We start from the raw sequence: 26,803 nt of genomic DNA, 5'->3' as shown, positions 1-26,803 counted from the left end.
GTGTGTCCTACGTGTGCACCAGCTGTATCCCAGGTGGATCTCAGGTGTGCCCCAGGTGTGTCTCAGATGGGTCCCAAGTGTTCCTCAGCTGCATTTCAGGTGTCTCAGGTGTGCCCCAGGTACAGCCCAGGTGTGTCCTAGGTGTGCCCCAGCTGTCTCAGGTGTCTCAGGTGTGCCCCAGGCATATCCCAGGTGTGCCTCAGCAGTCCCAGGTGTATCCTACATGTGCACCAGCTGTATCTCAGGTGTGCCCCAGATGTGTCCCGGGTGTGTCTCAGGTGGATTCTGGGTGTGTCCCAGGTGTGTCCCAGCTGTCCCAGGTGTGTCTCAGATGTGCCCCAGGTGTGCCACAGCTGTGTTCCAGGTGTGTCTCAAGTGGATTCTGGGTGTGCACCAGGTGTTCCCAGGTGTGTCTCAGCTGTTCCAGGTATGTCCCAGATGTGCCCCAGGTGTGCCACGGCTGTGTCCCACATTGTGTCTCAGGTGGATTCTGGGTGTTCCTTAGGTGTGTCTCAGGTGTGCCCCAGGTGTGCCCCAGGTGTGTCCCAGATGTGCCCCAGCTGTACCCCAGCTGTCCCAGGTGTGTCCTAGGTATGTCCCAGGTGTGCCCCAGGTGTGCCACAGCTGTGCCCCAGGTGTGTCTCAGGTGTGCCCCAGCTGTATTCCACATACGGCCCTCTGAGTGGAGCCTTGGTTTGGTGTAGCTCCGAGGATCTTCTGCTCCCTGGTCCTGGTGTCACCAGCAACTGTCTCTTGACAGTCCTGCCTTGCTTGCAAACCCCAGGTGAGAAGAAGAAAAATAATTGGGAACTGACCCCTCAGTAAGCACTGGTGGTCTCACCTACAGACCCCCAGGAAGCTGGTCATTGTGGGCTTTTTTCCTCTAAATTCCTATTATCAGGTGGTTTTCTTCTCACTTGCTATTTTCTTAAAAATAAAAATGAAATATAGTAGGGAAAAACAGCCTTTGTAAATTATGGTTTCTCCTGGCACCACCCTCTCCTGTCGGGCCCACATCCCAAGGAAAGAGCAGGCTTGAGCCTGGCTGCTGAGGCCAGGGGGTGGACGAGGAGGTTCAGAACAGAGCTCTGAGTGCCTCTCCAGCGGGGGGCCCCAGAAGCCTGGGAGTTATTTGTCCGTCTTGGGAAAAGCGAGGCGGCCCCTTGGAGGAAAGGGCCGGGCAGAATGAGCTAATCGGATTCCAAGCAGCTCAGGGGATTGTCTTTTTCTAGCACCTTCTCGCCACTCCTAAGCGTCCTCCGTGACCCCAGCTGAGATTTAGCCTGGTGCTGTGTCAGCCCTGGGCTCCCAGGGGCTTCCCAGTGGTCCCTAGGCACCCTCAACACGGCCAGGGCATCTCCCTCGTCCAGCGAGGGCAGGGACGGGCCACAGGCCAAGGGCAGCGGTCAGGCCTGCTCTGCTGTGAGCACCGCCGGCTTGGCCTCGGCCGATGGGCCCTCACTCCTGAAGCGGGCAGGAAGCCAGCTCCGGGATGGATTTCGGGTCCTTGGAGACCGTGGTGGCCAACTCTGCCTTCATCGCCGCCCGAGGCAGCTTTGACGGCAGCAGCTCCCAACCCTCCCGGGACAAGAAGTACCTGGCCAAGCTCAAGCTGCCCCCGCTGTCCAAGTGTGAGTACCTCCGTGACAGCCTCAGCCTGGAATTTGAGAGCGTGTGCTTGGAGCAGCCCATCGGCAAGAAGCTCTTTCAGCAGTTCCTGCAATCAGCAGAGCAGCACGTGCCAGCCCTGGAGCTCTGGAAAGACATCGAGGACTATGACACAGCAGACAACGACCTCCAGCCACAGAAGGCCCAGACCATCCTGGCCCAGTACCTGGACCCCCAGGCCAAACTCTTCTGCAGCTTCCTGGATGAGGGGATGGTGGTGAAGTTTAAGGAGGGGCCCATGGAGAGCCAGGACGGGCTCTTCCAGCCCCTGCTGCAGGCCACCCTGGCACACCTGGGCCAAGCCCCCTTCCAGGAGTACCTGGGCAGCCTGTACTTCCTGAGGTTCCTGCAGTGGAAGTGGCTGGAAGCCCAGCCCATGGGGGAGGACTGGTTCCTGGACTTCAGGGTGCTGGGGAAAGGGGGTTTTGGGGAGGTGTCGGCCTGCCAGATGAAGGCGACCGGCAAGCTGTATGCCTGCAAGAAGCTGAACAAGAAGCGACTGAAGAAGAGGAAGGGCTACCAGGTGAGCAGCGCGGCCCAGCCAACAGGGATGGGGCAGCAGGGTGCAGAGGGCCCCCAAGTCGCTGTCGGGCTCCGTGGCCCTTAACAGCTGGTGCCTCGCCAGCCTTGCCATGTGGGCGCCCTGCGGCCGTGCAGTCACGGGCAGTTCCAGTCCATGTGCAGAAGTCCCTCCTCGGAGAGGGACCTCCACATTTTTGGGTGGGGACGTCCCTCCTCGGAGAGGGACCTCCACATTTTTGGGTGGGGACGTCCCTCCTCGGAGAGGGACCTCCACATTTTTGGGTGGGGACATCTCTCCTCGGAGAGGGACCTCCACATTTTTGGGTGGGGACGTCCCTCCTCGGAGAGGGACCTCCACATTTTTGGGTGGGGACGTGCCACCTTTGCTCGTCAGCTTTTCACCAACCACAGACTAGCCTCAAGTGTGGGGGAAAGAGGACCTCTCAGGGGAGGCTGAAGAGGGCAGGGTCTCCGGATTCTTTGCCATGGCCGTGGAAGACTTTCCAGGGACCTGGCTCCTCTGATGGCAGTGAATGCAGGAGGAAGTGAGGCAGGACGGAGGCAGCCTCACTCCGATGACACTTTCTGTGAGGAGAAGCCTGGCGTGACACCGGATGCAGGAACTATTCCCCTGACTGCGCTGTTCTTGGGGGTGGGAGTGAGTGACGGGCACGCAGGCCACGCTAAGTTTCATCCGCTCTGCCCACTGGCGTCAGACTGTGCATCTGGGGCAGGATCAGCAGAAGCTGCTTACAGGTCTTAAGGGTGAGAGGCAGCGGCTGCACCGGGTGTGGACGTGATCTCCCGAGCCAGCCCCCTGCACTTCGGCTCCACGCAGCTCCTGGCCCCTCTCCCACCGCGCAGCTGTGTTGAGGGCACAGAAAACTCTTAGGGTTAAGCAGCAGCCGTTGTGCACCCTGGCTCTGCAGGGCCTCAACCCTTAGTGAAGGTGAAATACCAGGTGGTCATGGCGCTGGGCAGAGGCCCTGGAATATCCGTGTGTTCTTGCCGTGGAACTCGGGGTGGGTAACTATGCCACGTGGTTGTAGCAGTAATTTTTTAAAATTAGCTTTCTTGACATCTAATTCCCACACCATGCCATTCACATCTAACTAAATTTAACCCAACAGTCAGCCTCTTCTCCTGACTTCCATCACCTAACTGAACTCCATACTGACATCAACTGAACACCTCCCCCAGTGTGAATGCACAGAAAGGGGCCTCCGACGTCAGGAATTCCCTCTTCAAAGAGGGGTGTGCTGTCCTTATCCAGACACTTACAAACTCATTCATTGGAGCATTGTGAGGTTTTAAAATAAAGACAAAACGAAGCAGAGGGGTGAGGTGGTTTGGGAGGTGCTGGTCTGTGATCCCAGCCCACAGGGGCCTAGACAGCAGGGAGGGCTGTGGCTTCAGGATTGCTGGGCAGGCAGGGCTGGCGGGGTCCTCACCCATGTTTTTCAGCCGTGGGGCTTGAGCCTCCCCTTGCCAGAGGCTGGCCTGGAAGACCAGAAGTCCCCTGTGTGAAGGAATTCACACGTCTGGTTTTCTGAAATGGGGGTACAGACATGTTTTGAAGTCATTTGCAATTGCTCCGTGAAAGGCGCATTTAAAGCGTGTTTGCGACTAGTGGCTGTGTGTGCAGTGGGCGTGGCCGTGTGCACACGGTCTCTACAATGCACTGGTCCCTTTCCTATTCAAAGCCATCACATACTCATCGTCTCACTTTTCAGGGTGCTATGGTGGAGAAGAAGATTCTGATGAAAGTGCACAGCAGGTTCATTGTGTCTCTGGCCTATGCGTTTGAAACCAAAGCTGACCTCTGTCTGGTGATGACCATCATGAACGGAGGCGACATCAGGTAAGGGCTGGTCCAGAGGGCGCCAGGGGACCCTGCTGTCCCACTGGGTCAGGGTTTCCGGCGGCGGGGGGCCCGATGGGGCTGCTTCCTGTGTGTAGAGCCATGGTGGCCCGAGGCCTGCCCTCGAGGGAAAGCCTTGCACCCATCACCGTCCCCTTCTCGCTGTCGGTAGGCGCCAGTTCCTGAAACAATACACCCTGGACCCACATTGGTGCAGGAGCCTGGGAGGCGCCCAACCTGACAGCCAGGGCACCTCCTTGTGTGTGGCCCTGGTGTGGGTGTGGGGGGCACGTGGTGCTGTGGGGGACACATGATGCAGTGCAGGGGCCTCTGCAGGGCTGAGGGCCTTGCACCAGGAGAGTAAATGAAGATGAACTTCACCAGCGCCCATTCCTGGGGCTGACGCTGGAGCTGGAGACAAGATCAGGCCAGGTGGGGCCATGGCCTTGTTGCTTTCTGGCAGAGAGGAGGTGGTGCTGCCTCCACAAAGTCCTGGCCCCGGATCCATCACCGAGGCAGGCCCCAGGCCCGTGTGGGAGATCAGATCACAGGCTCGCTTGGTACCTGGGCCGCTTAGCCATTGCTTGGTTCTGTTTCCTGGTCTATAAAATGGGAAGAGATAATATCTAAGTTGAAAGATTGTTTGGCCAGGCGCAGTGGCTCAAGCCTGTAATCCCAGCACTTTGGGAGGCCAAGACAGGTGGATCACAAGGTCAGGAGATCGAGACCATCCTAGCTAATGCGGTGAAACCCCGTCTCTACTAAAAAAATACAAAAAAACTAGCTGGGCTAGGTGGCGGGCGCCTGTAGTCCCAGCTACTCGGGAGGCTGAGGCAGGAGAATGGCGTGAACCCGGGAGGTGGAGCTTACAGTGAGCCGAGATCCCGCCACTGAATTCCAGCCTGGGCAACAGAGCAAGACTCCGTCTCAAAAAAAAAAAAAAAAAAAAAAAAAAAAGAAAGATTGTTGGAAGATTAACAGTGTCTGATACCCCTAAGGTTGGGGATGGGCAGGGGCCATGGCTGTGGTTGGCAGCACCATGCCCCATTCTCACCTGCTTTTAATTTCCAAGGAAACTCCTTCAGGTGAGGCTGGTGGCCCATTTTTCAGATGAGGAATGTGAGTCCAGACTAAGTCACCATGCCAGGTGCCCAGGCGGAGGGGAGGGGGCGCCGGGAAGCACACACACGGGGGTGCCCAGGCAGAGGGGAGGGGGCGCTGGGAAGCTTAGTCACAGGGGTGCCCAGGGAGGGCCTGGTGGCTCCAGCCGCCTCATGATCCACCTGGCTCCAGGGCCTCCTCTCCTGTTTCCTGCGACTATACTCCTGGTGCCACCTAGTTTAAATAGTTTATTTTATTTGTTAGGTTTTGCTTCTCTGCAAAACCTGTCCACGGAAAACATTAGAAATGATGTTTTATGGGGGAGGAAAGAGGCTGAGAAGAAACACCTTGCTGCAAATCCTTCACGAGTCTGATGAACTCGGGGCCTGCGGAGCTCCATCCCGCCTCGGCCTGTCCTCTTCCTGAGACGGTCTGGGCTGTTTTCCAGCACCTGCAGCCCACGCCAGGAAGCATGGGGACAGGAGACACACGTGGACGGCACTTTCTCCCCGTTAGCCGTTGGGGTTCGGGGTCCCTGAGCTGCTAACGCCGCCAGCCACCATGGCCTCGGGGTCTCCTCTGCAGGGACGCTGGGGGGCCAGGCCTCAAAACGACCAGAACGCTGGCTGGTTCTGAGGTCCCCACTCTGTCTTTCCATGATTTTACTCCCCATTAAACCCGGGGCACATGGCTCCCGCGTGTCTGCCCCCAGGTACCACATCTACAACGTGAATGAGGAGAATCCCGGCTTCCCGGAGCCGCGTGCCATCTTCTACACGGCGCAGATCATCTGCGGCCTGGAGCACCTGCACCAGCGGCGGATCGTCTACCGCGACCTCAAGCCTGAGAACGTGCTGCTGGACAACGACGGTAGGCGGCGCCCGCGGCGGTGAGGGATGGGGGCTCCGAGGACGGCGGGGCGCAGCTTCCCTGGAGGTCTCTGCACAACCTCACGAGGGTTGACAGCTGCGTGGACAGCGGGGGTGTCATTGGGCACCAGGAGTCACGGGAGTGAGTGCAGGGGTCTGTGGTGCAGAACTAGCTGGGAATGGTGAGTCTGCTAGGCCCAGTCCCCACCTTCCTTCTGCCTGAATGAGGCATCACACAGGGATTCTTCTCAGAAATAAACACAAGGGTTTAGGCTCCCGACGCTGGCAGGTCAGGCAAGTGCGAGACACGCACCACGGCCCAAGAGAATGTGGGGGGCTGGGATGGGAGGATCCCGGTGGGCAACACCCACGCCTAGCTGCAACACGACCGGCCCTCTTCCCTACACCCTGCGCCCTTCACCGTCAGCCAGGGAGCCGCTGTCATGTGCATGGTGTGTGCTGTGTACGTGTATGTGGTTTGTGGGGTGTGTGTTGTGTGTGAGGTATGTGTGTGGCATATGGTGTGTATGTGTGGTGTGTGATTGTGTGGTATGTCTGGTGTGTATGGTGTAAGTCTGGGGTGCTGGGGCCTCGTGGTCACTTGGTATGTGTATGTGTGGTGCGAGATATCTGGTGTGGTACGTGGTATGTGTGGTATTGTGTGTGGCGTGTGTGTGTGTGGTATCTGTATGATGTGGTATGTGGTATGTCTGGTATTGTGTGTGGTATGTGTGGTATTGTGTGTGGCACGTGTGTGTGAGGTGTGTATGTAGTCTTTGGTTGTTGGTGTGTGCTGTGTGTGTGGTCTGTGGAATGTGGTGTGTGTGGTATGTGAGTGTGCAGTGAGTGTGGTGTGTCTGAGACCGTGTGGGTTGTGTGTGGTGTGTCTGTGAGTTTGGCTGGGGAGGGGAGGATCATGGGCACTGGGTGGTGCTTATGGCTGTTTGGTGTGTGTGTATGTTTGTGGTGTGGTCATGGGGTGTGTGTGTGGGGTGTGTGTGTATGTGTTTGTGGTGTGGTGGTGGGGTGTGTGCATGTGAGTCTGGCTAGGGAGGGGAGGCTTCTGGGCTCTGGGACCTCATGGCTGCCTGGTATGTCTGTGTGTGGTGTGTGTCTGTGATATGTGTGTGTGTGGTGTGGTATGTGTGGTATGGTCTATGTGGTCTGCGTGTGGTATGGTATGTATAGTGTAGTAGTGGTGTGTCTGTGTGGTATGGTGTGGGTGTGTGGTGTGATCTGTGTAGTGTGTGTGGTGTGTAGTGTGTGTGTGGTGTGATCTGTGTGTGTGTGGTGTCCGTGGTGTGTGTTGTGATCTGTGTGGTGTGTGGTGTTCGTGGTGTGTGTGTGTGTGGTGTCTGTGGTGTGATCTGTGTGGTGTGTGTGGTGTAGTGTGTGTTGTGTGTGTGCGTTTGTGTGAAGGTGGCTCTGGGCTCACTGGTACCTGTGCAGCCAGGGGTGACTCCACTGTGTCTGCCTCTCAGGCAATGTCCGGATCTCTGACCTTGGGCTGGCTGTGGAGCTGCTGGATGGGCAGAGCAAGACCAAGGGCTATGCAGGGACCCCAGGTAAGGGTCTGAGCACAGCTAGGGAGGCTCTGTGCATGTGTGCATCCCTGTGTACATGTGTGTCTGTGTGCACATGCACGTACGTGTGAGTTTGTGTATATATGTGTGTGTGCACATCATGTACATGTGAGTTTGTGTGTATATGTGTGTCTGCACATCATGTACATGTGAGTTTGTGTGTATATGTGTGTCTGCACATCATGTACATGTGAGTTTGTGTATATATGTGTGTGCACATCACATATATGTGAGTTTGTGTATATATGTGTGCCTGTGTGCACATCACGTACATGTGAGTTTGTTATATATGTGTGTGTACATCACGTACATGTGAGTTTGCGTATATATGTGTGTCTGTGTACACATCACGTACATGTGAGTTCGTGTATATATGTGTGTGTGCACATCACGTGCATGTGAGTTTGTGTATATATGTGTGTGTACATCACGTACATATGAGTTTGTGTATATATGTGTGTCTGTGTGCACATCACGTACTTGTGAGTTTGTGTATATGTGTGTGTCTGTGTGCACATCACGTGCATGTGAGTTTGTGTATATATGTGTGTGCACATCACGTACATGTGAGTTTGTGTATATATGTGTGTCTGTGTGCACATGGGCGTCTGTGTGTGCCTGTGTCTGAGGGTGTCTGTGTGGTTGTGCATTTATGTGTATGTGAGTGTTGTGAACCCTGAAAATCGGAGGCAGGTACCAGTTAATTTAGAAAGTTTATTTTGCTGAGGTTGAGGACACGAGTCCATGATGGCCTCAGGAAGTCCTGACGACCGCGGCACGGTTTGGTTTTACACATTTTAGGGAGCCAGGAGACATCAGTCAGCATACGTAAGATGAACACTGGTTCTGTCTGGAAAGGCGGGGACAACTCGAAGTGGGGAGGGGGCTTCCAGGTCATAGGAAGATAAGAGACAAATGGCTACATTCTTTTGAGTTTCTGATTAGTCTCTCTAGAGAGGCGGTCAGATATGCATTTATCTCAGTGAGCAGAGGGCCACTTTGAATAGAACGGGAGGCGCGTTTGCCATAAGCAGCTCCCAGCTTGACTTTTCCCTTTAGTTTAGTGATTTTGGGTCCCGAGATATTTTTCTTTTACAGTGTGCATGTGTGTCTGTGTGTGCATGCCTGCGTCTCTGTGCACATGTGTGTGTGTCTGTGTGTCTGTGTGCATGTGTGCCTGTGTGTGCATGCTTGCATCTCTGTGCACACACATGTCTGTGTGTCTGTGTGCATGTGTGCCTGTGTGTGCATGCTTGCATCTCTGTGCACACACATGTCTGTGTGTCTGTGTGTATGTGTGCCTGTGTGTGCATGCCTGCGTCTCTGTGCACACACGTGTGTCTGTGTGTGCATGCCCATGTCTCTGTGCACACGCATGTGTCTGTGTGCCTGTGTGCCTGTATGTGCATGCATGCGTCTTTGTGCACATATGTGTGTCTGTGTGCATGTGTTCCTGTGTGTGCATGCCTGGGTCTTTATGCACACATGTGTGTCTTCTGTGTGCCTGCATGTGTATGTCTTTGTGCATACGTGTGTGTGTGCATGTGTGCCTGTACATGCCTGTGTGTGCACACACGTGTCCGTGTGCCTGTGTGCCTGTATGTGTATGCCTGTGTCTTTGTGCACACATGTGTGCATGTGTGCCTTGTGTGCATGCCTGCATCTCTGTGCACACATGTGTGTCCATGTGCCTGTGTGTGAGTGCACATGCATGGTGCATCCTGCTGCCTCCCCCATCCCGTCTCATCTCCTCTCACCTCCCCCCAGGCAGGGAGGCTCGCAACACCTGCGGAGGAGAGGAGACCCCCACAGTCAAGCAGAGCGGGGTCCGTGTTCCGGGCCCAGCACCTGCTGCGTGTGGCCCGTGTGCTTTACTTAACCTCTGAGCCTCCTGCTAGCACTCGGTGCACAGGTTTGCTAGGGGGCCTCACACGCCGTGTGCCTGGCGCCTGTGAACAGCAGCCACACCGTGAATTTCAGTTCTTCCTCCCTCCTCTGCAGTCTTGAGGGTCCACGTGTCGAGGCTCACTTCTGCTGGGATTTCCAGAGATCGTCCCTTCCCCGGGGTTGCTGTGGCTCTGGGGAGGCGGTGCTGTCGCCTGGTGGGGTTTGTGTGCGGTGGTGTTTCGGATCCTCGCATGTGGCTGCTTAGGCACTGGGTGTGTTTGTGCCGTGGCCAAGGTGGGGACCTCCTTGCTGCAGCTGGACTTAGGGGAAGGTGCACCTCGGGATGGGGGCTAAGGACTGTGTCCCCACAGTTCTGAAGAGGGGCAGTTCTGTGCTCACACCTCTCACGGCTGGGTTGCAATCTGGATGCGGGATTCAGGAGCCACTGAGTGCTTAGGGCTCTGTGAAAGGCACCCAGTGGTCGAAGGTCTGAGAACTTTCTGGAAGGCAGCTCACCCTGGGGGATCCCATGGCTCAAGGAAGCCTCGGGTGGCACCTGTTCTTCGTGAGATGATCCAAGCCTCTTTCTGGGTCTGTAGAAACGGTGGGCACTGTGGCCCTCAAGTCTTTGGGATCCTCGCCAAGCCTGGGTGTGACCGCGTGGGTGGAAGCCCCCTCACGCGTTTTGGGGAGATCCAGGTGCACTCCGAGGCCGGGACTTGAAGAGTTAACCTCACGGATGGAAAGGGCCCAGCTTTGAGGCCGAGTGTGATGGCCCGGCTGGCCGCCAGGGGGCCCCCTGCCTTCGCTGGTGCCCGTTCCTCAGAGCCCCAGGTGCACACAGCAGGGCTGGGCTCAGGCTGTGACCCCAGCACAGTGACCTGGAGATGCTGACGTCAGGGTGCAGGCTGGGAGGCCGGTGCCAGTTCAGCAAAGCCGCAGAGTCTGTGTCCTTCTTCCTGGCACTCTCGCACCCTCCCACACAGCCCCCCACGCAGAGAGAGATACCACAGCCATCAGGAGTCTGTCCGGGGACTCCCCCTTGCCAGTGCTGTGCCAGCCCAGGGGCGTGCACAGGGTGGGGCCGGTCATGCCCGGTCCTCAGTTTGAGTTCAGGGGCAGGAGAATTTGTGAACAGAGCAGATAGAGCTGGCTCCCTCACGCTTTCTGTCAATATTTACTGGCCGCTGCGTGGCTGCAGGTCCCTCAGGAGGCCTGGGGCACAAACAGGTGCGCCGTCTGGGCTGCGTCATGGGGTCAGGCCAGGAGGGCTGGGGGGCTCCTTGGCCCAGGAACTGACAGGAGCCTGCGGTCTGGTGGGCCTTGCTTGTGCCTGGTCTGGAGCTAAGAAGGCTCTGGGTGGGTCTAGAGGCTGTGATCATGTGAGCAGTTCCTCCCCGGGGTCTGGGCAGAATTCTGACATCAGTGTAATCCTGGACCAGCAGGGCATATTCAGGGCCTATGGCTCTGTGGAGGAGGGTTCCTGCGACTCTTTTGGGGAAAAAGGATTCTGTGGCCACATCAGCCTGGCCCTCAGACACAGTAAAGGACCAGGAAGGACCTTGACCCAGAAATGTCAGAACTGACCAGCCCCAGCAGCCTCCATGCCCCAGCCTGTGGCCCCTCTGCCCAGTCCCAGGACGTCCGTCATGGGGCCATCTAACGGGCCTGTCCACCACTGTGTGCTGGGCTGGCCTCACCTGGGTGGCAGCTGGGGAGCTGACATAGCTCACACAGGCCCCACGTGCCACACAGAGCTGGCTCAGGGGCCAGGCAGGTGTCTGAACCTATCCTGGAGTCTGACTCACCAGAGCAGACGTCTACCAAAGACCCTGTTTGGTGAGCATGTAGCCATCTGGAGGGAGTCCCCAGAGCTCATGGCTACGGCCACTGGAGACAAGAGGGCAGAGTACTCAGGGAGGCAGCCCACAGTCTGTGGACTGGCTTGTGGGTTGTGGACTGTGGGATGTAGGGTGTGGGCTGTGGGCTGTGGCCTGTGGACCATGGACCGTGGCCTGTGGGCTGTGGACTGTGGGCTGTGGACAGTGGCCTATGGGCTGTGGGGTGTGGGCTGTGGCCTTAGACAAGTTGCTGCACATCCCCATCGTGACTACCCATGGCGATGAGGAGTACCCATGGCGATGAGGAGTACCCATGCGATGAGGAGTACCCATGCGATGAGGAGTACCCATGGCGATGAGGAGTACCCATGCGATGAGGAGTACCCATGACGATTAGGAGTACCCATGCGATGAGGAGTACCCACGGCGATGAGGAGTACCCATGTGATGAGGAGTACCCATGCGATGAGGAGTACCCATGGCGATGAGAAGTACCCATGCGATGAGGAGTACCCATGGCGAGCTCATGGCATATAGTGGACTGCTGTGCCTGGCACTCAGGGCAGGCTGGAGCAAGTGCTGTGCTCATCACCATGGTGGCATCGCAGCGGGGCCTGGAGGGTCTGCGGCCATCACTCAGAGATGCCCTGGCTCCGTGGAACAGGCATAGGGCTGGACCATGGAAGTGCCTGAGCTGAGGCAGGCGGGGTCTGCGGTTTCCACCCTGGAAGGGAAGCTTGCTCACAAGGAGAGGGAAACCTCAGTGCGTGGCTGTGGCCTTGAACCTCATCTCTGTGAAGAAGGAGGGATACCATGGAGAGGGTGGAAGGGCCGGGGAGGGCACAGCCTGGCTGGCAGGGTCTGCAGGGAGCCAAAAAAGGTGGACAAGGCCAGGTAGGTGGGCAAGCCTCAGCCAGAGGTGGGGAGGAGAGGAGAGGACCCTGTGCCAGCCTGAGCAGCGCGGGGGTGCCTGAAGGCCACAGTCCACACTGGATTCCGTCTTCTCTGTGAGGAGGAGCTGGGAAGGGTTTGAGAGGTGCTTGGCTGCCTCAGAGTCAGGCCACGGTGAGGGGAGGCACCTCAGAGTCAGGCCACGGTGAGGGGAGGCGCCTCAGAGTCAGGCCACGGTGAGGGGAGGCGCCTCAGAGTCAGGCCACGGTGAGGGGAGGCGCCTCAGGGTCAGGCCACGGTGAGGGAGGCGCCTCAGGGTCAGGCCACGGTGAGGGGAGGTGCCTTTTAGGGTGCAGAAGACTCGAGCTGAGACTGTGGGACCAGGCGGAGAACTCGGCTTCAGTGAACTAGACATACGTGAGCCTGGCGTGGCTTCCAGGCAGGAACCTAGAGCAGGGGTGTTTGTGAGTGTGGAAGTGCGGAGCCTAGAGATCTGCTTCGACGTTAAGACACCAGCAGACGAGCGAGCAAGGCTGCCGGCTCCATTGCTCCCTGATCCGCTGGCAGAGCCAGAGCACAGAGTGAGGAGTGGAAAGTGTGTTTGGAATTTAGTGAAGTGTCAGGAAGCGGACACTCAGATATTCTCGTGGGCTGGACACACATGTGATGTGCTTTCCCTCCTGAAGTACCGGGATGGGGGCAGTGAAGGAATCTCGCTAAAAGCACAAACCCACGTGCTCAAAGGAGGGTGTGAGTGGCAGCGTCATGGCAGCTGAAAGACTGACGATGGGTGAGGGGAGCCAGCAGCTGACACGAGGAAGCAGAATGCTAAGCTGCTACCAGAGCCCCCTGAAGCAGCACGGAACTGTCAGTGCCCAGTGCCTGGTGTCTGTGCAGAGGTGGCTTTGGCGGATGAATGACTTCGTGAGAGCAGCTGCACCCAGAGCCATCCCTCCATCCCGAGACAGCCCTCGTGGCTGCACCCAGACCCATCCCTCTATCCCAAGACAGCCCTCGTGGCTGCACCCAGACCCGTCCCTCCATCCCGAGACAGCCCCCGTGGCTGCACCCAGACCCGTCCCTCCATCCCGGGACAGCCCCCGTGGCTGCACCCAGACCCGTCCCTCCATCCCGGGACAGCCCCCGTGGCTGCACCCAGACCCGTCCCTCCATCCCGAGACAGCCCCCGTGGCTGCACCCAGACCCGTCCCTCCATCCCGAGACAGCCCCCGTGGCTGCACCCAGACCCGTCCCTCCATCCCGTGACAGCCCCCGTGGCTGCACCCAGACCCGTCCCTCCATCCCGAGACAGCCCCCGTGGCTGCACCCAGACCCGTCCCTCCATCCCGAGACAGCCCCCGTGGCTGCACCCAGACCCGTCCCTCCATCCCGAGACAGCCCCCGTGGCTGCACCCAGACCCGTCCCTCCATCCCGAGACAGCCCCCGTGGCTGCACCCAGACCCGTCCCTCTATCCCGAGACAGCCCTCGTGGCTGCACCCAGACCCGTCCCTCCATCCCGAGACAGCCCCCGTGGCTGCACCCAGACCCGTCCCTCCATCCCGAGACAGCCCTCATGGCTGCACCCAGACCCGTCCCTCCATCCCGAGACAGCCCCCGTGGCTGCACCCAGACCCGTCCCTCCATCCCGAGACAGCCCCCGTGGCTGCACCCAGACCCGTCCCTCCATCCCGAGACAGCCCCCGTGGCTGCACCCAGACCCGTCCCTCCATCCCGAGACAGCCCTCGTGGCTGCACCCAGACCCATCCCTCCATCCCGAGACAGTCCCTGCAGCTAAGGGCCTTCTTGGCAGACAACTGGGGCTGCCTCTCTGGAGAGGACACACCCATAGCACTCCTGGGACACCGGACAACTGGAGAACAGGCTGACAGCTGAGGAAGAGGAGAGTGACGGATAGCTGGGGCTCCCCAGGCCTCCTCTGAACTTGGTTCCCAGAATGTGGTGGACCCGCCTTGGCATGATCTGACCAGCTCAAGAGGAAAATTCAAAAGAGATTGATGTTGGATTCTCCCCAGTAAGAGTCCAGGAAGGCTGCCTCAGTGCAGCTACAGTCAACAAGTCCCGCCCTGGGCCCAGCACTGGAGTGGGCATGGGACATTTTTGGTTGTCACAGCCTCGGGGTGCTGCTGTCACCCCGTGGGCAGAGTCTGGGGTGCTGCTCGGCACCTGGTAACGCACAGGGCAGCCCCTCCACAAAGGATATTCTGGTCCCAAATGTGGAGAGTGCTGAGGCCCCGGGGGATGCATCCTCAGAGCATCAGTCCCGCGATTGCCACAGTGCGTGCCCACCATGGAGGTGACCGCCTCTGAACCCGCAATGTCCCTTGCCGGCAGGTTTCATGGCCCCCGAGCTCCTGCAGGGTGAAGAGTATGACTTCTCCGTGGACTACTTTGCCCTGGGGGTCACCCTGTATGAGATGATTGCGGCCAGAGGACCCTTCCGAGCCCGTGGAGAGAAGGTAGGAGGTGGCCGGCAGGTGTCTCTGCAGCCACCCTGGTGCCCTGGCTCTCACTGGGGACAGGGCAGCAATGGGGTCTGTTACTGGGGCAGACCTGGGAGTTGTTCTGTGGGCCCTGGGGTGGGGAGGTCACAGATTCACGTCCTGGGGTCTCGCTCCTGGTCCGTGCTGTTCTGTCTCGATGAGTGACGCCCCCAGCCCCTGAGGCCTGCAGGTGGAAGGGCTGAGGGATTCCAAGTCACCCTGTGCCCCAGGGCAGGCAGACCCTCCCACCGGAGAGCACACCACCACTCAGCCTTTGAGGGCCCTGCTGGGTCGGTCCCTCTGGGGCAGGCCAGAGAAGGGAGGGTGACTTACCCACTGTGGCCCCAGACCCTGGGCAGCAGGACAAACCACCTTCATGGGGTGCAGCTTCATCCCCTGGGGACTGGCGAGGCCGGGGCTCCTGGGGATACGGGAGTGGGCCCCCCCTCCCTGGACGGTCTTATCCCTCGCTGTTGCAGCACAAGCTCCCCTTCTCCCCAGACGCCAAGAACCCCACAGCCCACGGTGGGCCCAGCACTGCTCTGAGCTGCTGGGTCTCCTCTGAGCACCCCCTGGGCTGTCTCGGCTCCTAGGTCACCAGAACTGCAAATAGAGATAACGTTGGGAGGTGCCAGTCCCTTATTCGAGACAAGTGGAGCAAAGCTGGCTTTTCCCCAGTGAGGCTGACTCAGAGCTCAGGGCTGGGGCTTCCTCTCGTTGGACCGAGGGAGTGGCCGCACAGAGCCAGAAGGCTGCCATCTCAGAGTTCCATTGGGCTGGAGGGGTGTGGCTCTTCCCTGGTCACCCATCGCCCGCTCGATGCCACCTGGGCCATGCCCACCCGTCTCCCTCCTGACTTCCCTGGACGTGTGACCCATCCCACCAAGACAGGTTTTGCAGCAGAGTCGTCCCGGGACGCTAGCACGCCCGTGGCCACTCTGCATCTGTAGGACGTGGCGCAGGCGTGGGCTGCCAGGGCAAGGGGATGTCTATGGGAGGGGCATCGATGGCCTGATCCAGGGGCCTTGGGGGCTGAGCAGCACCATTCACACTGTGCCCACCGGTGGGGCCTCTGGTGGGGAAGTGAGACCTTGGCAGAGCTCCTGAAGACCACAAAGCCACCAAGGCTTCTGTCCACCACGGCGGAGTGAAAACGGAGGCTGCTCCCCAGCTGGGCCCACGCTGGCCTTCAGTTTCCTGTCACTCCTCCTTCCTCGGTGGGTGCGGCTGTGCTGGGGGTGGGTCAGACAGAGTCCCTAAAATGCACAGCACCCACCTGTGGCTCCTGGGAGCTTCGCCTTTAGGATTCCATTCCTGAGACTGGAGCCTCAAATGTTGCTGTGCTGGGGAGGGGCACAAGGCCTCACGGGTCCTCCACCCACGTGGGTGAGCAGTGGCTCTTCTGGGAGGAGCTGTGGTCTGGTCTGACTGCCCAAGAGAGGCGGGTCCGGCAGGGCTAAGGCGACGCATATCCCTGCAGGTGGAGAACAAGGAACTGAAGCAGCGGATCATCTCAGAGCCTGTGAAGTACCCGGACAAGTTCAGCCAGGCCAGCAAGGACTTCTGCGAGGCGCTGCTGGAGAAGGACCCGGAGAAGCGCCTGGGGTTCAGAGACGAGACCTGCGACAAGCTCCGCACCCACTTCCTCTTCAAAGACCTTAACTGGAGGCAGCTGGAGGCCGGTACTGTTGGACGCCTCAGCCCTGGGGAGAGCGGGGGACTGGGCTGTGTGGCCACCCGGTCCAGCCTGTGAGAGTCAGCAGGGAGGAGTGCCTGAGACCCCTGAGGCTCTCCCTCTGCCCCCAGCAAGGCCCCCAGTCCTCCACTCATCCTCCCGGCCCCAGGACAAGCCGATGGAGCTGGCATCAGGCCAGAGGGCTCTGGGTGCGATAGGGGGCAGGAAACATGCTGGCTGCACTGGGACCTCGAGACCCAAACCTTCCGCCACGTCCCCGGGTGCTGGAGGGAGCCCGCGATCAAACAGAGGCCGGCAGCTCAGGCTGTCTGCCAGGGAGAAAGTCATCCATCCCCAGCACTTGCTTGTCAAGTGGATGTGGAAGATACTATGTGTGTGCATGTGCGTGTGCATGTGTGTGTGTGCATGTGTGTGCATGTGTGTGTGTATGTACATGTGTGTGAGCGTGTGTGCATATGTGCATGTGTGTGCATGTGTGTGTGCATGTGCATGTGAGCGTGTGCGTGAGTGTGTGTGTGTGTGCGTGTATGTGTGTTCGTGCACTTGTGCATCTGAGACACAGCCATGCCCTCTAGAACCCTGTGGTCAGGTGGAAGGGTCAGTCCACGTGCAGTGTGACTAACTTAGGACAGGGCCACGGGTGACTAGAGAGCAGGAGATCCCCCAAATGAGAAGTCGCTTTCGTATATTGGCATCACAGCAATGACTGCCGGACAGGTGCCCTGGGCAGGCCCAGCAAGGCAAGGATGACTGAGGTCAGGGAGCCCAAGGGGGCTCCAAGGGGTCACAGGACGAGGAGGGGACCCTTGAGAGGAGGGGTCCACCCACCCACTGGGGATGTTGATGTCTGTGACTGGCTGTGCCTGGCCATCGGGGCCGTGGTGCGTCAGGGAGGGACGCTGGTTTGGGAGGAAGCTGCCAAGTTCACTGGAGCAAGTGTTGAAGCACCTGGGGTCTGGGGTCTGCAGAGTGTGCAGGGGAAGCCCTGGTGGGGACGGGGCCCCAGGGGAAGGGGTGTTTGGGAGGAGACGGCTTCATGATGAGGCCCTAGGGGAGGCTCCCAAGGAGGCAGACGCGAGCGCCAGGCCCTTTCACGAGAAGGCTCCAGAATGGGCCCTGGGATCCCGGGCTGCTTCCGCCGCCACTCAAGCCCCAGCTGTGTGGTCTCAGGGAAACCGGGGGCCGTCCAGGCACACCGGGCTTTCTCTATCCGCCTCGGGGACACTTCCCCAAGGAAGAGCTGCCCCAGGCCTTTGTGCATCTCAGAGCCACGGCGGGAGGGGCTTCTTGGCTAAACGGTGCTTCTTTCCCCGCGCGAGGTGCCTGCCTCTGTGTTTTCTGTCTCCCACAGGGATGCTGATACCCCCTTTCATCCCAGACTCCAAAACTGTCTACGCGAAGGATATTCAGGACGTGGGTGCCTTTTCCACCGTCAAAGGTGTGGCCTTTGACAAAACAGACACAGAATTCTTTCAGGAATTCGCCACGGGCAACTGCCCCATCCCCTGGCAGGAGGAGATGATCGAGACGGGCGTCTTCGGAGAGCTGAACGTGTGGCGCTCGGACGGCCAGATGCCAGATGACATGAAGGGCGTCTCCGGGGGCTCCGGCTCCTCGTCCAAGTCAGGAATGTGTCTGGTTTCCTAGGTGACGCCCCAGAGTCCACGTGGAGGAAAAGGACCCACAGGGCTCGGTGGGGGCCGCCTGCCTCCGTGGTGCCAGCCTGGGGTCCGCCAGCAAGGGGACACGCGGTTCCCTCCACCCAGGGCCCCATCACGCCGTCTCCTTGCGGCCCAAGGAGGAGAAAGCCTGTGTCGGCCTGAGCCGCCAGACGCACACCTGGTGCCGTGAGCCCCCGACCGCATAGTTCGCTCCTTTCGCTCCATTTCACTGAGAAGACATAAGATACTCTCCAGAGGGAGTAAGCCAAAAATCTACAAACTCTCAGGGAGCCTCCGGCACTGGCGAGTGACCAACTGTGCGGTCAGGGGCAGAGACTCGGCTTGGGCCTCCCAAGACCTTATCCATCGGCTTCCCAGAGCCACGTTCCTCAGTGGGAGTGCACTGTGGCCAGGTGAGGGGTTGGTGAACCCTGGCCACAACCCTGGGCCCCACTGGGGAGGGCCGGACATCAGCCCCCACAGGTCCCTCTGTGCAGGCTCCTGCCTCCCAGGGTGCCCGGGCCCTGTGCTGGTGGCCTGCATGCCATGTGGTCTCCTGCACGCCAGGGTGCCGTGGTCCGCATCTGCCAGGCGCAGGCTTTGTTGGGCTGTTGGGAGGAGGGGAGTGGGTGTGGGGTTTGGGGGTCTCAGTGCATCTCGGGGTCTCCTCATCTCAGTGTCCAGCTGATGGTAGCTGGTGCAAAGTTCCCACCCCTGAGCTGGGGGCTGCAAATGTTTTCTGTCTTGACACTGAGCCCCGGAAGCACCCCTGCTGCTATTGGTGGGCAGAGCCGGGACCGTGTGCTCTCTGACCCCTCCCCCGACCAGGGCTGGTCCGGCTCATCTCCCAGGGGACACTTCAGGCCACGAGCCTTCTGCACAGGGACAGAGCTCCTTGCTGCAACCCCTCTCTGTGTTCCCAGCAGCAGTAGCACTGGAGTCCTAAAGCCACAGCCGGGAAAACAGTCATGGCCCACCCTCTCCTACAGCCCGGCCCCACCCACAATGCACCTGGCATTTCCAACTGCACTTTGAACACCGAAGGCTCCCCGAGTGCTTTGTGTGTTTTAACTGCAAGAAGCGAGTTCCGCTGCAACTGCCTCCAGGACACACTCCCTCCTGAGGGCCGGCGGTGCTGGCCTGGGTTCCGTGGCCTCAGCGGTGGGCTCAGAGGGAGTCCATCCAAGCCACGGGGGAGGAGTGGTGATGCGGGGCCTGAGGACTCCTTTCCAGAGAGGGTCTCTGAGCTCCTCTTAGGAAAGAACTTCCTTTGAGCCCCGGCCACTGTTGTACCAGTGGGAGAAGGAGCCTGATCCCACCACATGTGGTCACAGGGAGAGAAGACGGTGGGACGTCCCTGTGAGCCTTGGGGTGGAGCTGGTGGTAGAAATAAGCCCTGTCTACTCTCATTTGGCGAGACGGACTGTGGCGAGTGGCTGATGATGTGATTGATGGAGACAGGGTGGCTTGGGAAGGCCCCACTTGGGGGTGTCATGTCCTGCAGGGAGTGGAAGAGATGGGTCCTCTGTAGCCTGGACTGGGGGGTCTCACAATGTCTCCCAGAAGCGGCAGAGACAACTGCCTGAGAGTCAGCGCTGCGGTGGGCAGGGCCTGTGCCCTCACAGTCCCCAGGCTGCCAGGTCATCCTTTTCTTGTTGGGGAGAAGAGGACCCTGGCAATCCACAATTTTGGAGATTTGCTGACTGCAGCCAAAATGGGGACCCAACTCCCTCCTATGTGGTTTTAGATCTTCTGGAGGGAAGATAGGCCACAGCCCAGGGTTAGGAGCATGTCTTCCCATAGATCCTAAGTCAGCTGTGCCCCAGGGTGAGGAGCACGTCTTCCCACAGATCCTAAGTCAGCTTCGCTGCAGGGTTAGGAGCACGTCTTCCCACAGAACCCCAACAGAACTCCACGTCGGCTGGTTTTGTGCAGACTTTCACGTGTCCTGTCCAGGTGCCTCGTGCACCTGCAGACTGTTCTTGGGAAGCAAACCTGGACTGCAGAATAAACCTCCCAGCCTCCTCCTGTCCTGGCTCTGAGAGTCTGACACTTCTGAGACCTGAGATGTTCATGAGAAGCTCTGGGGTGTCCAGTGCTTTTTGACCTAAAGCTGCCCATCCAGGTGCACCTGAACAGGCCCAGGCAGGCCCAGGAGGAGGCCCGTGGGAAGCTGCCGGACAGATTTCCGTATCCACTCTTTCTCCTTCCTTCCTTCCTCCCTTCCTCCCTCCCTCCCTCCCTCCCTTCTTCCTTCTTCCCTCCCCTCCCCTCCCCTCCCCTCTTCCTTTCTCTTTCTTTTCTTTTCTTTTCTTTTTGAGACAGGGTCTCTCTCTGTCACCCAGGCTGGAGTGCAGTGGCACAATATCAGCTCACTGCAACTTCTGCCTCCCGGGTTCAAGCGATTCTCCTGCCTCAGCCTCCCAAGTAGCTGGGACTACAGGCGCCCGCCACAACACCCAGCTAATTTTTTGTATTTTTAGTAGAGGTGGGGTTTCACCGTGTTAGCCAGGATGGTCTTGATCGCCTGACCTCGTGATCCACCCACCTCAGCCTCCCAAAGTGCTGGGATTACAGGCGTGAGCCACCATGCTTGGCTACACCCAGCTAATTTTTGTATTTTTAGTAGAGATGGGGTTTCACCGTGCTGGCCAGGCTGATCTTGAACTCCTGACCTCAGGCGATCTGCCTGCCTCGGCCCTCCTGTTTTGTTTTCTAGAATGTTACACATTTATTAGGTAATGGCTATCAATCTGACTTCACTACACTCTGGAACATGAAAGACTCCATTTCTGACTTTTTAAACCCATTTTAACTTGCCTTGCATTCCTATGACCCTGGACAGGTGAGCAATCTCATCCCGGCTTTACTGGGATCGGGGGCTTGGAGGAGCTGTGAGTGGTCACGGCGGTGGAGGGGAGCCTGGCTTCCGTGCCGGAGAGGAGCCCCGTGGCCCCCAGGCCCACCAAAAAGACCGTCTGCCTGTCTCAGGGCTGGGTTGCCAGACACGATACAAGACATCCCAATGAATTTGAATTTGAGATAAATATGGAATCATTTTTTAGTGTAAGTCTATCCCATGCAGTGTGTGGGACATACTTGTCCTAAAAAATGCTTCATCATTTTTCTGAAATTCAGATTTAATGGGATGTTCTGCAGTTTTCTTTTGGTTAACTCTGGCAAGCCTGTTGCAGATTATATATTTATCTGTAAGATCAGCAGTGGTTCCACTGCACAGGCAACCTGTTTGGTTAAAACCACAAAAGCAGCTTCGTTTTTGGCTTCTGCCATCTCTTGGGTCAGCTGAGTGGTGTTTTCACCCCTTGATGAAACTCAGGCTGGCCCCACGCGTTCCTACAAGGCATTCGAAAGCCCTGTTGTCGCCGGGCGCGGTGGCTCAAGCCTGTAATCCCAGCACTTTGGGAGGCCGAGACGGGCGGATCACGAGGTCAGGAGATCGAGACCATCCTGGCTAACACGGTGAAACCCCGTCTCTACTAAAAATACAAAAAACTAGCCGGGCGTGGTGGCGGGCGCCTGTAGTCCCAGCTACTCGGGAGGCTGAGGCAGGAGAATGGCGTAAACCCGGGAGGCGGAGCTTGCAGTGAGCTGAGATCCGGCCACTGCACTCCAGCCTGGGCGACAGAGCAAGACTCCGTCTCAAAAAAAAAAAAAAAAAAAAAAAAAAAAAAAAAAAAAGAAAGCCCTGTTGTCACTTTATTTTTTATTTATTTATTTTGAGACGGAGTCTCACTCTCTCGCCCAGGCTGGAGTGCAGTGGCGTAATCTTGGCTCACTGCAAGCTCCGCCTCCAGGTTCACGCCATTCTCCTGCCTCAGCAGTAGCCGGGACTACAGGCACCCGCCACCTCGCCCGGCTAATTTTTTGTATTTTTTAGTAGAGACGGGGTTTTAACATGTTAGCCAGGATGGTCTTGATCTCCTGACCTCATGATCCACTGGCCTTGGCCTTCCAAAGTGCTGGGATTACAGGCGTGAGCCACGGTGCCCGGCCTATTGTCACTTTATTTTTAAAAACTTCTAAAGCTTCGTGTCCTATGGAGAAAATACATCACAGATGCTGAGTCAATGATCCCACAGAGACACCCCGGGGGACCCCGCTCAGTTCCGGGGCTCAGAAACTGCGGCCCCCGCCTGTGGCTCCCCACCCAGGCAGCAGCAGCCTCCCCTCAGGGGCTCAGTGCGTGTGGCCCTGTGACGGTCACAGCTCCACATGTGATGAGCTTTGGGGCCTCTACCCACAGGGCTGCAGTGTCTGACGGAGGCGGTGCCCGTGTCTCATGCCCAGAGCAGAGCCGCCCTGCTCCCCGTGGCCAGCCTCGGCCTCTGGCTCTGCAGGGCTGAGCTGGGATGAAGGAAGGCATCCAGGGCCATTCTTGCCTGCCTGGTGCTGCTGCACGTGGCTCGGTGCCCTCCATGTGGATGTCTCTGTGGGCTCTTCATCTGGGCCGTCTGTTGAGGGCAGTCTTGGGGTTTCAGGTCCCTGAATCTGGGCAAATACTCTCCTCAGCGGGGTCAACCCCCTGCTGCCCTCCCTGGGCTCTCTCTTGGTGCTGCCTGGACCAGCAACGCCCCACTCTGCTGCCCAGGCAGCCATCTGGCCGGTCTGGGTTTGTAATCTCCCTGGGGGTCAACAAAGGGTGGGGCCGCACATCAAGAGGCCGAGGCATCTGGGCATCTGGCTGCAGTGAGGCAGGCATAGGCGCACCCTCTGCAGAGAAGCCCTCAGCTTCAATCCTCTTATCCTTAACGTGGGCCACGGCCAGTGCGCCTAGAAGCCCATGGGAATCCCTGCAAGATGGCTTTGTCTCATCTGCGGAGGCGGCTGATGCGATCGGCTCATGCTGGGGCCAAAAACATGGCAAGAAACATCCCACTGTCAACCTCCTGGGCAAGCGTGTGCACCTGCAGCTCAGGGCCAGCCCACCGCACTGCCTTAGTGACGCTGCAGCCAGGGGAGCCGTGGGCCACCAGGGGGCTGAGGAGCAATGCCACATGACCTTTCCTTTTTTTTTTTTTTTTTTTTTGAGGCGGAGTCTCGCTCTTCGCCCAGGCTGGAGTGCAGTGGCGCGATCTCGGCTCACTGCAAGCTCCGCCTCCCGGGTTCCCGCCATTCTCCTGCCTCAGCCTCCCGGGTAGCTGGGACTACAGGCGCCGCCACCACGCCCGGCTAATTTTTTTTTGTATTTTTAGTGGAGACGGGGTTTCATTGTGTTAGCCAGGATGGTCTCGATCTCCTGACCTCGTGATCCGCCCGTCTCGGCCTCCCAAAGTGCTGGGATTACAGGCTTGAGCCACCGCGCCCGGCCAACCTTTCCTTTTGTAAAAAACAAAACCTGCAATTTGTATTCAAATAAAAAAGAGTAAAAAATAAAAGTTAATAAGGAAGAGTGGACTCCCTGGATTGTGACATGATTTCCAAGTCACATTCTTTCCTTCAAAATTACACACAGGTGCACATGTGCACACACACCTCTACACACATACAGGCGTGTGACATGCCTTCATTTTCATCTCCATATGGCTGGCAGATGCCAACGTTGCCGGTCAGGGCGGAGTCCCCAGTGTCCGCACTTGCTCACGCATCCTCCTTGTTGCAGTGAGCACCGGGAGCTTCCCCCACCACTCACGCTGGCTCAGGGCTGTCCTGCGGGAGCTGCCTGCTTTCCCTCTGCCTCTGGTCTCCTCCCCTGGAGGAGAAATGGCTGGAGCTGCAGGCACCTCTCGCGTCCCCTCTGTGCTGTGGTGGTGCTGGGCACTCCGTCCACACCTGCCCGATTGAGGGGGTAGATATTTCCTTAAGGGCTTCGGCCTTGAATGACCTGATGTTTCTTGTAAATCAGATTTACATTTCCATTCTTCCCCACAAACTTGTTCAACCATGTGCAAGGCCTTGTACAAGTTGTCAGATAAAGAGGGCCCTGGATAAGAGGGAGGCCTCTGAAGAACTGGGGCTATGTGGACATTTCACAATGCCGTGTTCATGTTCGTCCTAGCAGTATTCCTGTAATGACAAAAAAAAAAAAAATACAATTTTCTGATGGGCCTTGAAATGCATCCCAAGCCCACAAAGCTGCTGCCTGGATAAAATCTTCTGTCCTGTAGGTAAATTAAGAGAAGAAAAGAGAAACAATTCCATCTACATGTCTGTGTGTTCAACCATATGTTCACCATTTCCAGTGTCTTTTATTTCTTCCTGTGGATCCCAGTTGCCCTCCAGTGGGTCCAGGGCGAACTGAGCAGGAGGGCCCCAGTCCCAGGTCCTAAGAATGCCAGCCCCGTGCCTCCTGAGCCCCTGTGCGAGCACCCTCCGTGTCCCTCCCTGGGCACCTGCTCGTTTCATCCCAGCCGCAGGACTCTAGCCTGGGGGATTTCCCTTCAGTATTTCTTGTATTATATTCTTGTCTACTGGAAATATCTCCTCTCAGTTTTTGTCCATTTTGGAATTTCTTCATTTGCCTTCATTTCTGAAGGATAGTTTAGCTGGGTACTGGATTCTTACATAACAGCTCTGAGACACTGAGGCACTGAACCTGTGGTTCCCCTGCCTCCAGTGCCCTTTGTTTCTGAAGGATGGTTTAGGTGGGTATTGAATACTTACTTGACAGCTCTGAGAGATCTCGGCACTGAGTTCTGCTGTCTCCGGCATCTTTCATTTCTGAAGGGAAGTTGACCATCAGTCATGCTGCTGCTCCTCAGCTAGATGAGTGGGTTTCTCTTGCTATTTTCAAGATTTTTTTTCTCCATCTTCAGCCTTGAACAGTTTGACTACAGTGTGCCTAGGTGTGGTCTACTTGAATTTATCTTACTTGGGATTACAATATCTGCTGATAATGGAAGCTGATTATAACTTTTCATTGTGGCTATTTCTTTTTCTCCCATTTCAAAAATCTTTTTCTTTTAAAAGCAACAAAAAACGACCATTTCCATAGTCTAGAGACAATCATATACATTAAAATAAGTCATTCTTTGAAAGATAATATTAACATTCCCCACAGAGTTGACATTTTTCTCTAATGACTATACTGTTATACTGGCATTTTCTTTTCTTTTTTTTTTTTTTTTTTTTTTTTGAGATGGTGTCTCGCTCTGTCACCCAGCTTGGAGTGTCGTTGCACAATCTCAGCTCACTGCAACCCCCGCTTCCTGGATTCAAGTGATTTTCCTGTCTCAGCCTCCCGAGTAGCTGGGACTACAGGTATACGCCACCGTGCCTGGCTAATTTTTGTATTTTTAGTAGAGACGGGGTTTCACCATGTTGGTCAGGCTGGTCTTGAACTCCTGGCCTCAAATGATTCACCCACCTCAGCCTCCCAAAGTGCAGGGATTACAGGCATGGGGAGCCACTGCGTCTGGCTGGCATTTTCATGTTATTTTAAAGCTTTATTTTTGCCAACATTGTAAAGTTAACCAGCATGAGCTAATTAATGAGCTCAATTTAATCTTCCTTTCCCTCCACATTTTAACTGCCCATCCAGTTTTTCGGAGTTAATTCCTAGGCTGTAAGACCTCTCAGAATTTAGAAAATGTTTTTCTTGGCAGCATTAGAATTATTTGCCTATTTATTCTAACCATCTGCTTTCTCTAGTAATACTTCTATAGCACATTCATGCAGTTTATGCTTTGGGAATTTGAGGGAAAAGCTTCATAATTACAAAAAAAACGTGATTTTGTGAGGCTATTTCAAAACCGTGACGAGTTGTCACTTACAGAGGCAGAGCTGTCACGGGCAGCAGCTAAAATTTCATTCAGGGGCACCTCTGCGAAATGTCAGGCAAACATGAGGTTAGAGATTTGGGGCTGCATCAGCCCCCACGACCCTGCCTTCTCGCCACCCTGACTTTGCACCCCAGGGCAGCCGGACACTCTGGGCAGAAGCCCCTCGGATGGGATGGGGTAGTGAGGCCTGGGGAAGCTGTGACGCCAGCCCATAGTCTCCAGAACCAGTTGACAGGGTGGCTGGGGAGAGGGGGTTCCCCAGACTCAAACGATCTGGAGAAAAGCAGGGCAGACTCTTGCAGCGGCCCCTCCCATGAGGGCCGGCGAGGGAAGGAAGCCAGGGCTTCCTAGGGGAGGCCGTGGAGCTCAGCGCGGACGGAGGAGAGGCCGTGGAGCTCAGCGCGGATGAGGGGAGGCCGTGGAGCTCAGCGTGGATGAGGAGAGGCCATGGAGCTCAGTGTGGATGTGCCTACGGGGCCAGCTGGTGTCTAGGGGGGGCTGTGCCAGAGATGGCCGTGCAGGACATGTGGGGCCAGTTCTGATAACTCCAGCACGGGCTGCAGGCTCAGCACTTCTTATTTTATTCCTTTACTGAACTATTTGTTATATGGTCAGAGTGGTGGTTCTTTCTTTGTTCCTGTCTGCACTCTGTGGGTTTGCTGAGTGTGTAATTCCCTCAACGTGAGCTCCCCCACAGTGAGTCCTCGAAAAGCGGGCGGTCTCTGGCTGGGGCCCATCGTGGTTTTTTCACAATGGGGTCCATCCCTCTGCAAGTGTTTAGACACATAAATGAGCCTCAGCTGCAAATGAAACGTACAGATTACAGGCGTTATGCCAGTCCACGGAGGAGCAGTTTTGAAAGAAAACCTCAATCTGATAACATGAAATTACAAATAAATGTGAGATTGACTCTCGGTTTCTATCTAGGCAATTTAAAACGGAGATAAGAAGGCTTCATTTGATTTTTGAAAAACCAAACC

General features: G+C 57.1%; 1 protein-coding gene across 1 annotated transcript; it reads left to right on the top strand.

Moving 5' to 3' along the window:
- Positions 1-1,492: 1,492 nt before the first annotated feature.
- On the top strand, positions 1,493-18,527 carry LOC105485244 (G protein-coupled receptor kinase 1). Its single transcript, XM_011747480.2, has 7 exons — positions 1,493-2,191; positions 3,924-4,051; positions 5,865-6,022; positions 7,503-7,586; positions 14,579-14,703; positions 16,208-16,409; positions 17,775-18,527. The coding sequence occupies exons 1-7, from the start codon at positions 1,493-1,495 to the stop codon at positions 18,068-18,070; spliced, it is 1,692 nt and encodes a 563-aa protein (XP_011745782.2). The 3' UTR covers positions 18,071-18,527.
- The last annotated feature ends 8,276 nt before the right edge of the window (positions 18,528-26,803 follow it).

This window comes from Macaca nemestrina, chromosome 16 (assembly GCF_043159975.1).
Source record: "Macaca nemestrina isolate mMacNem1 chromosome 16, mMacNem.hap1, whole genome shotgun sequence".
Classification (NCBI taxonomy): domain Eukaryota; kingdom Metazoa; phylum Chordata; class Mammalia; order Primates; family Cercopithecidae; genus Macaca; species Macaca nemestrina.
The sequence above is the reverse complement of the archived record's forward strand: the minus strand, read 5'-3'. Positions and strand labels throughout refer to the sequence as shown.